The sequence below is a fragment of the Blennius ocellaris genome (genome assembly GCF_963422515.1).
Source record: "Blennius ocellaris genome assembly, chromosome: 7".
In the NCBI taxonomy this organism is placed as follows: Eukaryota; Metazoa; Chordata; class Actinopteri; order Blenniiformes; family Blenniidae; genus Blennius; species Blennius ocellaris.
The window spans coordinates 19,525,862-19,539,985 of record NC_137656.1 but is presented as its reverse complement, the minus strand read 5'-3'; the positions used below and the strand labels follow the sequence as shown (position 1 = coordinate 19,539,985).

Here is a 14,124-nt window from a genome sequence, read left to right as displayed (position 1 = left end):
CTGAAGCCCCATTTATACTTGCAATTCAAAGTGACTTGTATCAGAATAGGAAATTAGGTTTAATTCAGTATAATTTACACTCATGCATAAGTGGGACTCTCCCTTGGCAAGATCCCAGTATTGACTGCATTTAATCTTGGTTTTCACAGGCTGCATGGAAATAAGTCTCAATTCAAACATATGGATGTACTGGATTTATTGACTATAAGCATGTCACGACAACTTAGCAAATCTTTGGAGTAAAAACTGCCGGAGTCAGTTTATTTTGTTGTTTTAATGTGACAGCTGTCTGAAATGGACCCTCTTGGGAGCTGTAAAACATACACATTCAATTTGAGAAGGCCGACGCATTATCTCCTTTTTGTATGCATGTATCTGGTCTCTGAAGGGGATTTAACCAGATGAAATCTCTTATTCCTTTATTAACTATTCTTTTGACCATGTGCAGGTCAGTAATGGATGAACCTTTAGTAATCTAATGTCGGCATCTTGAAAATGAAACTTTTTATCCATAAGTTCCTCCTATATACACAGGTTGCGATATGAACAGGCTTCAGATAGAACAGCAACAAATTGATCAAATGTGTTTTCTAAGGAAAAGGATGCTCAGCTTCATTAAAACATAACTCCTGTCAACAAATCTTTCCCCAGATCTGGCATTGGCATTGTTTTATTTATTGGAAGTCTTTAAACTTTCTTCAGGCTGAAGCACAAAAGCAGAAGAGGAGATATGTAGACCAGGAGACAGTGTATATAACCTTCCAGATAACCCTGCAACTGGATTTAACTGGCATATTTGTAAATTAAAAGAACTGCAGAATCATCTGCATCTACTCTCTGCACTGTAATGACTCCTTTCATAACTCTAACCTTGGTCTAAGCTTAAAACATCTTCTCACTTTTTTGTTTTTCTTGTTAAGATTTGCTGTTTGTTCCAATGGGGATGACATTTTCCTATAATCAGTCTGTGTAAAAAAAAAAAGAAAAGAAAAGATTTTGGTCTCCACAATGGTGGTAAATCCCCAACACACACACACACACACACACACACACACACACACACACACACACACACACACACACACACACACACACACACACACACACACACACACACACACACACACACACACACAAATAAACACTAAAATACAAAGGAACAAGTCATGTCACCACAGTTTCCTAGCTGTAAATGCTGTTTCTTGGTCAGTGACAGCCTGCTTTAATTCTGGCCTTGGGCTAAGATCAGTTTAACCACCTTTAAAAAAAAAGACTAAAATCTCTGGTTCAAAAACACCAAACCACCGTCTGACACAACTTCAACTCCTTTATTTAGGTCTCTTGTCACAACCTGACTGAAAAACAAGTGCTCTCCTCTCAGTGTGCCGACGCCCTCCGACCTTCTGTTCTGTAACCTGTCAAGTCATGTGTCCCTCACAGACGTGATGCTTCTTTGTCGTTGGTATTTATGGATGTGTGCTTTTATTTTTGGAGGAGTGATGAGGAGGTGCAAAGACAAGTGCCAGCATGCTGGAGCAGACCTCCTCCAGTCACTTACTTTAGTTTGACACATACAAGTACAAACTCAAACACACACGCACGCACGCACGCACGCACACACGCACACACACACACACACACACACACACACACACACACACACACACACACACACACACACACACACACACACACACACACACACACACACACACACACACACACACACACACACACACACCTGCTGGATGAGTCATTGCTGGATCTTTAATTAGGACCATTTAAGCATGTTATGTGTGTCTCACTAACACGTTACTTTTTTCCTCCCTAATTCCTCCTGTTTCTGGTTATTTCCTCATCTCGCTGGCTGAGTGGGTATTGAAAAATCTTTGATCACCTCTTGTATTTTTTGTCCTGCCTCCATTCTCTCACTGTTCGCCTTCTTCCGGTGGGACCAGGTGTAGACTGTTGGTTAAAGTTGCGGATGATGTAGCAGAGGCGAAGGAGGCAAGAAGAGAATGGGGGTGTCACGATGGTGGTATTTGATGTGTTGTTATGTGTCAGAGGAGCATGGGTATAGCCAGTGTAGAGGAATGGGAATTGAAAAGACGAGTGCGTTAGGACAGAGTCTTCAAATTGTTTTGAAAATGTTTATATCCAGTAAAGAATTCAGTATGCTTGTATCCTTTTGATCATATTTAAATATATATTACCACATTCTCAGTGTCACTCGTGTTAGGATGAAGTTTTAGAGTTTAATTCGGGGCTTATATGATTTCCCCATATCAATAGAGAGTCGAGACCCATTTCAGTCACTGAACAAACAAACACAAACTGGAATTAATAAAAGAAATGAAACAAACATAAACAAAGTGAAGTTTATAGAAAGTAATAAAAAGAAGAAAACACCAAAGAACAATCTTCTGGAGAGCAGCTGTGTGCACTGCCAAGATAAACACTTGAAAAAATTTAACAGAGATTAGCTATCTAGCTCTTTTTGTCCGTCTGGAACATGTTGTTTTTCTTTGTTTCTTAAACGATAGTTCACATACTCATGTTGTAAGTCTTCACACAGTCAGGATTTTATTTGATGGAAAAGATGTCAAATTTAGAAATTTGCCTCTGCAGACAAAATAATTCAAGGACCTCTTTGTCTCCTAAGAGGATTAGTTTTCAGGATTACATTTAAAGAACACAATTTGGCAGACATCAACACTGCCACGTTTGGAGCTAAAGTTCCAGCGCAGACTTCCAGGAGCAGCATCGGAACTCACGGTTTTAAGCCTTGAGAACTCCTGAGAACTATAAAGACTTTCAATAAGCAAGTCTGAGAAATGAAAAATACTATTCTTTTTTTTCCCACACAAAAACCTTAATTGAAACTGTAAATACATTTAATTTATCAAGCACATTCCCACTTATCATTATTGTCTCTCCCCGAGGTTCAATAATGACACTATCTGTCCTTGCAGCCCTTGTTTGGTACTTTAACCAACTTTGTTCTTGTTTTTACCACCTTGTTGTCTGTGCTGGCCTTGTTCTTTGTACAAATGCAGAAATATAATTCAATCAAACCCCTGTACTATGGGGGTCTATCACAGATTTATTGCCAATATGCAGCACTGATAATAACAGGCTTTAATCGGTCTCAAGCTCATCATTTTTCCCTTTCATATTCTTAATTAACTATTTTTCCAAAAAGTAACTCACAATATTTTAAAGTGGAGTCACATTTCCAAGATTATTCTACTATAGTACTATTACACTGTACTACTTACATACAACAGGGCCAAATGTACCAAAGAATGCCTCTCAAATAGCACACACACACTCTACTCAGTCAAATACTGAATTCCTGAATAGGTCACTGAATTCCTAACCATTACAATAAATGTTCTACCTTCAATCTGAACCTACATAACACCTTGTTGTGTATTAGCCCCGAAATCAAAAAGTGATTAATAAATGCATTTCAACACTCATAAATACTCCAAGAATGTTGCATTTTCGCCCCATAAGGATGATCAGACACCGCTCACAAATCTGTTCTCCTCACTGACAGAATTCCCAGCAACCAATTAACTGTGACACAGCTGTGCTTTTCCCTCCTCATCTGCTCCTCGGTGGGTTTCAGTTGAACAATAATCCACTTTGGATACTGTGGCAATGTGCCCCCGAACTCACTCATCATCAATATCAATCCCTGATATGACAACGCACGCGCACACACACACACACACACACACACACACACACACACACACACACACACACACACACACACACACACACACACACACACACACACACACACTGCAGGTAACAACAGAAATAGGCATTCGGAAGAAATGGAAGCGTCAGACTGAAAATGCAAGTCATTACTTTGCTCCTCTCTCATCGTCGTGTGATGTGTTGTGGCACGGTGACGTTTTACCTCTTTGAAGTAGGCAAGGCCCCGAAAATACTCTTCTTATGTAACTGTCCCTATTGCGAGGCCGCACAAGGCTCTGTGAGGCAAACGTAATGGCGGGTGCACACTTCTGAATGCGTGCGTGGCCCCCGAGCGCACGCGTGCAGCATGTAAGCACGCACTTGTATGTGGCCGTTAGTCTGCGTGTTTCGGAGACAGACCACGCTCTTTCCTCTGTGAATTATGCAGACCAGCATGAGGGACAGATCAGGCAGTTACACATCTTTTGAATTAGTAGAGTCAAAATACTCAGCATGAGGCACCACCTCACGAAACAGACTCCACGAGAGCGAGAAGAGTCACTATGGAGATTAAAAAGAGGAAGGCAGGAAGTGAGACAGAGAGCAGGCTCAGGGTAAAATGATTTAGAAAATTGATTGGACTGGAGGGGGTAAGAGAGGATGAGACTCGGGGGGTTGCGGGAGTTATGATGGTTTAAGGCCCTGTTCAGTGGTATTAAGAGAAGTATAATACAGACAAAGAGACCAGCAGAAATAATGAAGGCCCTTTGAGAACGCGGTATTACCTCTGAAATCTGCAAATCAAATCTGCAGCTTTCATGTTCACCGTCAGATTTACACTCAATATATATTGAAAGCCACCTGCTATAGTTACACAGTTGGTCAAAATGCCAGTCATCACCAGGAAGAGAGTGTTTGTGTGAAACAAAGGACAAGCAAAAGGCTTTGTGACTCTCGGTCTGTATCTCTCACAGACACTCATTCACTCGCTCACCCACAGAGATCACAAAGCACCAACTTGGCCTGATATTTTTGGTGCTTTTTAAAAGACCCCGTGGCTATAATTAGAGAGAATCCTGACAGAATCATGTGATATCGCAGACGTCAATTCAACACTTTGTTCACAAATTTAGAACACCTTTTCTATTTCTGGATCTCGCACAGTGACGTGTAATCATCACTTTGTTTTTTTTCTCTTTTCTTACCGTCTCTTCAAATGTCTGCCACACTCGCCTGACTCTTGATTCCCTGTTTTTCGATCACTCTTGACCTTTTGTCTCTTCTGTTCCCCCCTTTCTTGTGCAGGCATTGGTCAGGGTGTGCCGGTGGTGGCTCTGATTGTAGAAGGAGGACCTAATGTGATCTCCATAGTGCTGGAGTACCTCAGGGACACTCCTCCGGTCCCTGTGGTGGTGTGCGATGGCAGCGGCAGAGCCTCGGACATCTTGGCCTTTGGACACAAATACTCTGAGGAGGGAGGGTACGCACATCATAATGCAGTTCAAGGACAAACTCTTAAAAGCACATGCTTCACGTTGAAACTATTTCCAGCAAAGTATTTGGTAAATTTATCTGTAATATATTTCAATTTCAAGTTTTAAATGGATATTTACTCTGATTTGTACCTTGAGTAAAAATATGTGCCATGAGAATAAAATCTGGAAGTGGTGTAAGAATATATATAAAAAAACAAAACAAAACAAAATGTGCTGATATACTGCATCAATAACTGCACAATAGACATTTTTAGCTGTATGTCTCAAAGAATTTCATTACAACAGTCACAACTTCCTATATCTAGTGACAGATGAAGGCACACTTGCAAATTTATAGCTCACCAAGGGCTCAGAGATAGTTTAGCTGGGAGTCCCAGTCAACCTTGGTTTCACTTACTGACAAACAAATCTAATTTGCCTTCTTGCCTGTTACCATTTTCTTCTCCTTACCTCCATCTGACCCCCTTTCTCTGACACTCTCTCTCCTCTCTCCACACCTCTCTGCCTCCACAGCATAATTAATGAGTCTCTAAGAGACCAGTTGCTGGTGACCATCCAAAAGACGTTCACCTACAGCCGCACGCAGGCCCAACATTTGTTCATCATTCTCATGGAGTGCATGAAGAAGAAGGAACTGGTGAGTCAGACTGTAGTTTCTCTTCGTACTGACGCTCACAACACATTTGCAAATGGACATATGCTGTATGCATACGCTCATCAATCCGCCCTTCTTATATACCGTACTGACACACAGAAATGATGAGCATTGCGTTCTCAGACGTACTATTAAACCACCACTCAATCTCACCATTAACTTCATGCATATGATGTCTCGTCTGCATGAAGCCAAAAAATGACAAATATGTGAAGGAGGAACAAAGTGGATTTGTCAAATGAAGCATTCCCATCATGAAACTTTCATTGAAGCAATTATTGCCCCATCTTTTATGTATGACATGTAATGTTAAGTGGATGTAAATGTATTCCGATGACGTTTGGTACCAAATGGCCTCTACCTTAAGAGTCTTCACCTCTTCTGGCAGTGTTTAAGTAATGAAACACGTCCTGTCGGGCACAGTGGTCACACTCACACCCCACTGCTGGCAACTCGAACTGCCCAGTCCATCACAAGAAGCCAACCTTTCATTGCTGACGTGCGTGCGTTTGTCTTTATTACTATTGTGATGACAGAAATTTATGTACACACTTATTGGCAGTCGTCCTTGTGGGGACAAAAATTAAGTCCTCATAAGGAAAATGATCACGTTTGTGGGTGAAGACATGGTTTAAAGTTTAACTAAAGTAAGAGTGTGATTATGGTTAGGATGAAGGATAATGAAGAATGAAGTGTTTTTGTGTGTGTCTGTGGTGATATTAAGATTTTTTGCATTCAAAGAACAAGAAGCATAAATATCATCCAATAAATCATCAAGGTAAAAGCTAGATCAGTAGTGATTATGGATAAGTAGTATTTTCTCTTTTTGCCTTCAGGCTTTGTTCCATATTTTTTATATTCACTGTATCATTCACTGTATCAATCATTTCAGTCATACACCTCCTGAAAAGTGTAAAAAAAAATAATGCGAAATTATTTAAAAATGAATCAATATAAAGATGTACAATGACACACTATATTGTCAATATTTCTTATTATTTAATCATATAACTTTTAAAATGTTTAATACAAATTACTATCGCAACAGTCATTCAGTCATAACAGTCTTTACAAACTTTATAAAACAGAGAGGTTATTTTACACAACATTTTACTACTAGAATATTGTTTAGGGAGCCAGTTAGTTTACAACTAAAAGTAAGTCAATTACCAAGTCCATTGCAAAGAATATTGAGAATAAAATGTTATTCTTTTGCATATTTTTCACATTTTTATTTGGCAAAATAAAGCATAAATACTTGATACGTTGTGCATGAATCATCGTGTTCCAATCCAATAGGTAAAAAAAAAAGGTTACATACCCTTGTGAGACTCCAAACTATCCTGGGGGCACTAATTCCTCTATTTGAGAAACACTGCATCTGATTAAATGTAGTTTAAAATGGAGGTGACCCGATCATACCTCTGTAAACAGACGCAGGCACGAACGCAGAGTGACGTCATCACCAAGCTCTCCGACATAGGCTGCTGATAAATGTGTGCACAGAGGCTTAGCCTCCAGTTCAGACCTGGGCATTGTACGGCTCGCCTCATGTGGCCCCCTGCTTGTCCCTGAGCAACCCACAAGGGATCTACGTATGACGATTAGCATGCATGATTCATTCACTGCAGCTGCTTCGCTTTCCATTTCAAGACAGTCGCTTATATTTTTGTTTTATTTGGTGTGTATGTGTGTGTGTTTGAAATATGACTTTCACTAGTGCAAAACAGTAGATTGTTGAAACCATCTGATTGTCTGATTTTTATAGGACATATTTTGTAGAATTGAGTCAAACTCATAGCTCAGCCTTACACTATAGTCCTACTTTTTTATGTTCCCCCCTCAGGAGTTAGTTTCACACCCCTGCTATAGCTACTAATCCAGCATTTCTGATGGACACAATGTAGTGGACAATGTCTATCGTGAAGTCCTGGACTTACATTATCAAATGGATATCTGTCGAGTAATTAGTGCCCAATCATTAGACAAATCCTGGCAATCACTGCATGCTACGATTTTAAGGTGAATTATGATGATTTTTCCCTGTTTTGTGTGAGTTCACTTTGAGCTTTGATGGTTCATGAAGGTGCAAGAAGTCTTTCAAAAATGAAAGATCATCACCCTGAGGATGAAAAAAACCCACAGCTGTGTTTGTGTTCAGGGTTTAATATACCTGAGCATAATTGTGTTAGTGTCAATGTTCCACATGCAAACTATGGGAGAGCTTACACACACACACACACACACACACACACACACACACACACACACACACACACACACACACACACACACACATTATACATGTTTTTTGATGCCGCTCAGCTCACCAGCAGTACATTATTTATTCACCACTTGGTTGCTTTTGCCCAAACTCACTTTGAACATAATGTGCCTCATGTTTTGTAGTGGAGAGAATATTTGCCAGACCAATGACTTGTGCTCGCCGACCAGATGATAGTCTCCTAAATATTACATGTGTAATAAATATCAGGCACGCACTCGCACATCCTTGTTGTTTTACTTTGTGGGGTCTACTCATTAAAATATTAAATTCCTGAATACAACACTGACTTGCTAACCATTACAATCAATGTTTACCCGTAAACTTGAACTTAACTTCACTGTGTTTTTTCGCCCTGAAATCAAAAGTTTAATAAAAAATAAAACAATTTCAATTATCATAAATACTCAAATTAACTTGTATTTTGGCCCCATAAGGATGATCACACACCACTCATAAAGCAGAAGTGATGAAACAATCAAACTTGATTTTTCTAAGCACTTTCCGTGCAGGTTGATACACAAGGGGGCTTGATACATCGATAACAAGGCAATTACGAACAAAGAAATAAATGAAAATTAGAAGACAAGAACATTATCAAAACCCGTAGAAAGTAGAAGACAAATAAATACATTTAGAACAAGGTCAAAGTGGGAAAAGCCAGATTAAAAAAGTATACAGCATTATGAAGGTAAAATATTAGTATGACAATGAGATGGTTAAACTGATGAAAGTGAAAATGAATGAGTTTTAATAAATAAACCATCCATGAATTGAAAGTCAAGCTAAGATGGGTGTTTTAAGTTCTCTTTTAAATGATTCAGTACTTATAGCTGCCCACAGCTCACTCATGCCCTTAGGGTTAGGGTTTGGGCATGACCCCTAACCCCTTATGTATTGTGTATTGTGCTGACCTCCACTTCTATCAGTGTGCAATCCTGTTGATGTCCCCATTAGTATAGAAGTACAAAGCCAGCAACACACATCTGCCAAGCCGGCATTGGGAAACACAAAGACTGTGATGTTAGGGAGTTTGAGCCAAACAGTTTCTTGGCAATGATTGAATTTATTGTTGTGAAACTGTGTGGTAATACTTTTTTTGTTTGTTTGTTTCTTTTGTTTTGTTTCAAATTGTACCACAGTGATTCAGATCCCCACTCAAACACACTGTATGTTCACACTGAGCACACCGCTGCATGTCTGTCCTGTGCAGAGCACGGTGGATTGATTGCACCCTCAGTGGGATTGCTGCGCCGGACCGACGCTCACATTGACGTAACTTCTGAACACAATACACCGAAGCTGAACAATCGAGTGTGAATCATTCAGTAGGAGCAGCTGGAGAACTCAGATAATCTGACGCTGCCTGTCTGGACTTACAGGACCATTATCAAGGCCCCACCGAAGGCACTATTAACAGTCGGTGCTTCACCCCCACACTCACATGTCACCATTAAACAGACCAATCATGTATCTTTTGAAGAGGAAATGTTTAGCTATGAACGATTCTTTGTGAAAAGCCACTTTTAACCTTCACACTGTGGTTCAAGTTGAAGGAGTCAGCACAGCTGCTGTGTAAAATTGCATCTGCAGGATTTAGATAGCAGACTGCAGGTAGATTAAACATTATGATTAATGTTTCTATCCAGTGCTTTGCTTCTTAATTTGTGTACAACCATGGGAATAATTTCTTTCTTTTCTACTCTCAATAGCACCATGAAACATTTACTTGTGACATAAAACGTTAAAAAAAAAGTTTCATAATTTATTTAATAGCAGTGATTTTTTTTTTCTTCTAATCTTCCTTCAAAGTATGCCCACCATAATCATTAGCAGCATGCAGGCAGCTTCTCAAAAGGTTATCCAATGATTGCAGCTGTTGGAATACAAGAGTAATAGATGTGACATCACTCTGCTGTCTGGCACCTTCTCTGTCTCTCGTGCTCAGGTGACTTCACCTCCCTCCTCCTTATCAGGCTGACAAGCATTGCAGGTACGATCCCCTCCAGCTTGCACTCGTCGCGTGTCTGCGCAGAGACCGTCTCGCCAGTCTCGGCCACATCTGACAGAACAGATACTCTCCGATTATCCAATCCAGCTGTCTACACAAACAGCAAAAGTGCTCAAATGTTATTCCTGTAAACAAACACACGATAATCTTTGTGTTTTACACACGCAGCTACAAAGACATTGTACTGTGCTCTGAGCCGTGAATTTACTGAAAATTTGCCACTGGTTACATTTACATATACTTTTAAAAGTAGTGGGATTACTTTAAAAGTAAACAAAAAAAAGTAAACAGCAGTGATGCAGAAATGAACAAGAACTAATGACGAGAAGTAGCAGTGAGAAGTACCAGCCTGCAGAGAGGACCTGTCAAGGTGAACTAACGTTAATTTGGAGCTGCAGAACATTGCAGCTTCTCGTGGATGCAGGACAACACTAAACCGCGAGTTCACTGGATTTTTTATTTAAGTATTGACTAACGTACTCATTGAAAGAAACCTCCGTCATTTGTATTGTGCCAATTATTTCAAGCAATTAGTTACAGTACATATTAATGCAAATAGAAGCCAGATCTGTTTTCTGGAAATGGGCTTCAAAAACTGGGTTCATCTTATATCCGAGGTCTAATATCTAATATTCAGTGTCCTGTGTTATGTTGAGTTCAACGTAACAACAGCCCGGGGACTCGGAAACACGAGGAACATGCTGGATCCATCCACCTTGACTGAGTCAGTCCACCTCAGTGATCATACGGGGGAATAGAAAGCCAGCTACCAGTGCTGCAAGTTATTGTTAACAAGCGACACACATGCATTAAAATGCTGCTCCTTGAATACTTTGGATTGCAGTGAAGACGATCCGCTATGGGAGGAGCAGGCACAAGCATAGCAACGACAGCTGGAATAAAACCGGACGGCTATAGAGAATTATGTGAGGAACAGGCCAAGGACACTAAATAGTAAGTAAGGCTGTGTGTAACAAGAAAACGTCAGAGGTTGACCAGCAACTTCATGCTGTTGCTGAACGCAGCACCCACACAGGGCTTAAGAGCTGATGCTCTGTTAACATGCTGCTCATACTGGGCTTTCTGCATGGAAAGCTGCAAGCGTTGCGTGCATACATGTGTGACTGAGGAACTGCAAGACTGTAAGGCAAAACTGGCTGGTGTGATTGAGCAATGATACTGCCCTCCATGCATGAAAAGCAGTTTAATAATAAAAGGTTAGTAATGCCCTTCAGTGAAATTTCCACGTTCTCGATTAACGACTTTGCTTTTCTCTGACCTGCTCTGCATTTAAGCTGAGCTGCAGTCAGTGATTTAACTTATGATCAGACCCTGTACTTTGTCTAATGCTGGTCTGTAATGGAAACTGTCAACTGAGATCAAGGTCAGCCTCCTTGTTTTTCACTCTTTTTAATGCTTCACTATGCTGAGTCTGCAGCGTCAGACTACACATTTGTTGCTTCTGTATTGAGGAGGTTTTGTATAACTTCATTCTTACTTCTCGAGGAAACTAAGTTTTGCTCATTTTTACAGTTAATGTGAAATTGCCAATCAGCAATAATTTGGGGGGGGGGGGGGCACCTTCTCTTGGTCCACATTTTAAGAAAAATGTGTGACAGACCTTTTGGAAATCTTACAAACTGTTGATTATCAACGATTATCAACGTGAACAGGAAACTCTTGAGCTATAACAGAGCTCATGTACAGTTTGCATTTTACCCTCTTAAAAACTCACAGGAATAATAGCACAGGGGATCAAAATATATCTCAAAATCTTGAATAGACCTTGCACTCAACACTGCTGTTAAGGAATGTGTTACCTCCACTTTGAAATTGGGATGAAGCAAGATTGTTGTACTGTGAGTGGTTTGTTGAACAACTCTTCCAAACTGCTGCAGTGACGTGTGTTGGTCCTGTGTGGAGCGAAAAGCTGCTCAACAAAGTCAGTTCACACTGGCACCTCATGTCAGAGCACAGGTCAGGAATCAGGGCTGGATATGTTTCCTCCTTGAGCTTGAATCAGAAAGGGGGAAGTGTGTGAGAGAAAGAGAGACAATGAGTGTGTGTGTCGGCCTCATTGTCTCTGTGCCAGTAGCCCTGTGCATTCTTTCTCTTTTTTTCTCTCTCTCTTGTTTTTTTTTTTTTTTTTTTTTTTGGGCTCTGCGGCAGGAAATCCAAGGAGTAGGAGGGAAAGAGATGGACTAAATCTGACTGTCGGGATAATGTATGAGAGAGAGAGAGACAGAGACAGAGTGTGTGCGTCTCCACTTAAGAGGGCAAGTGAAGAGAAGGAGGACGAGCACAGAAAGACCGTCTTGCTTTTTTCCTTATTTTCAGCTTGTTGGTTTATTCATGTAAACATTTTGCGCTTCAGTTATTTCCTTCCCGTCTCTGCTTTGTTCATATTTCTCAAAGGTGGTTTGCCTTGTGTAAGGAGGAAATAGATTTGTGATCCATAATACACGCACACTGAAATCTATACATTTGCACCATTTAGGCTTTTAAGTAGTTTTTACAGAATTGTTTTTGTTTGATCATGTCATTTCAAGACGCCATGTAACAGATTTTGACATTTAAAATAGCAACAATGTATTCTGGTGGTTTTTTTGTGAGACATTAAACGGAGGGGTGCTGATTGCAGCTGCAAACAATAGCCCTAATTATCCACGTTATGGTGTCATTTAGCATGTGCGGGCTCATTTCTCAGTGAGGACCCTTTTTTCTGGTAGATGATAAATTATTGGGTTCTATGTTGGAGGAAAGAATAGATGAGGAGATACTTACAAAGCTCATCAAGCTGATCAAGGGTATGGGGCAACACGTGAATTACATAGATAACCCATTATATGAATGTAATGAAAGAGAATTCTAGAGAAGAGCCACACTTTTCTGTCTTTTAAATAATAGAAGAAGCTATCGTGCTCATTTATGCTCATTACTTATTGTGTTTCTCTAATCACGTCTACTAAAAGGTGGAACAATTCTCTATTAATTTCAAATACAAAATGATATGAGGTGACATGACAATCTCCATTTTTATATATTATTACAGCCACTCCTTCACATCACAAGATCACTCCTTTTCTTTTATACGTGAATCCAATTCTTTTGTCCAATTAAGAAAGTAGTAACTATTCCTTTCTCTTCCTCCTGTGTTCTCCCTCTATGAGGTGCAGCATAAGATAACCGCTCTGCTATCGCAAAGCTCGATCTAAATAATTAAATGCGGAAGAGTTCGTATATGTTTAATTTGGATTAAAAATACAGGAGGAACCAGCAGGCCGTAATGTTCCTCCGCCTCCCTGACAAGAGAAGCTAAGAAGAAGTAGGAGTAAGATGAGGAGAGCAAAAGAGTGACTTAAACGGACCATGAGAGGGAGGAAGGAAGAGGCAGATGGAGGAAAGGAGGGAATGAGAGAAATGCAGTCTGGGTAAATGGGGAAATTGATGAACCAGCAGAGAGTTTGGGCCACAAAAAGAAACACAGAGAGAAACGTCTCATTCGTTTACAATCATCAAGTCAATTTATCATTTAAAAATTTCATGAATGCAGTAATTTAGTTCGTCTTTTTCCTCAGCTGTGAGTGCGCTGAAAATGGATGGCATATTGTTAGACCAAGAAATTTTATGCTGAAATTTACGCAGTTAAATGCTATTTTTTCCCTGAGCCTTCCGGACTGTCAATATAAAGGCTGCAGGAAATTCTTGAGAAGAACGCTTATGATGTGTATGCGCATGTGTTTCTGTGTGTGGTGCCCACCATGTGCCTTGTATGTACCAGCATCAGCAGGGTCTTTGCCCGTTAAATGAAGATGAATGTTTTGCAATCAGCTTGGCTCATTGGAGTGTGAAGAGCAGTTTTCTGATCCTTTGAGTGTGTAGCTTAGCGCTTCTGAAGATGCGAAAATCCTGCGACAGCACCCAGTTGAACCGAGAGAGATTGTACACTGCCTGTTTTTCCTTTTGC

At 40.2% G+C, this 14,124-nt stretch overlaps 1 protein-coding gene across 6 annotated transcripts in view; it reads left to right on the top strand.

Annotated features, from left to right (window-relative positions):
- The window catches only part of trpm3 (transient receptor potential cation channel, subfamily M, member 3), a gene marked incomplete at both ends in the record, with an annotated part of 151,527 nt that overhangs the window by 98,371 nt on the left and 39,032 nt on the right, over window positions 1–14,124 (top strand). For all 6 annotated transcript variants that reach the window (XM_080498788.1, XM_080498789.1, XM_080498787.1 and 3 more), the window contains 2 exons: window positions 5,017–5,191; window positions 5,721–5,844. In XM_080498788.1, coding sequence (XP_080354914.1) covers window positions 5,017–5,191; window positions 5,721–5,844 — 299 coding nt within the window. The remainder of the gene's footprint in view (window positions 1–5,016; window positions 5,192–5,720; window positions 5,845–14,124) is intronic.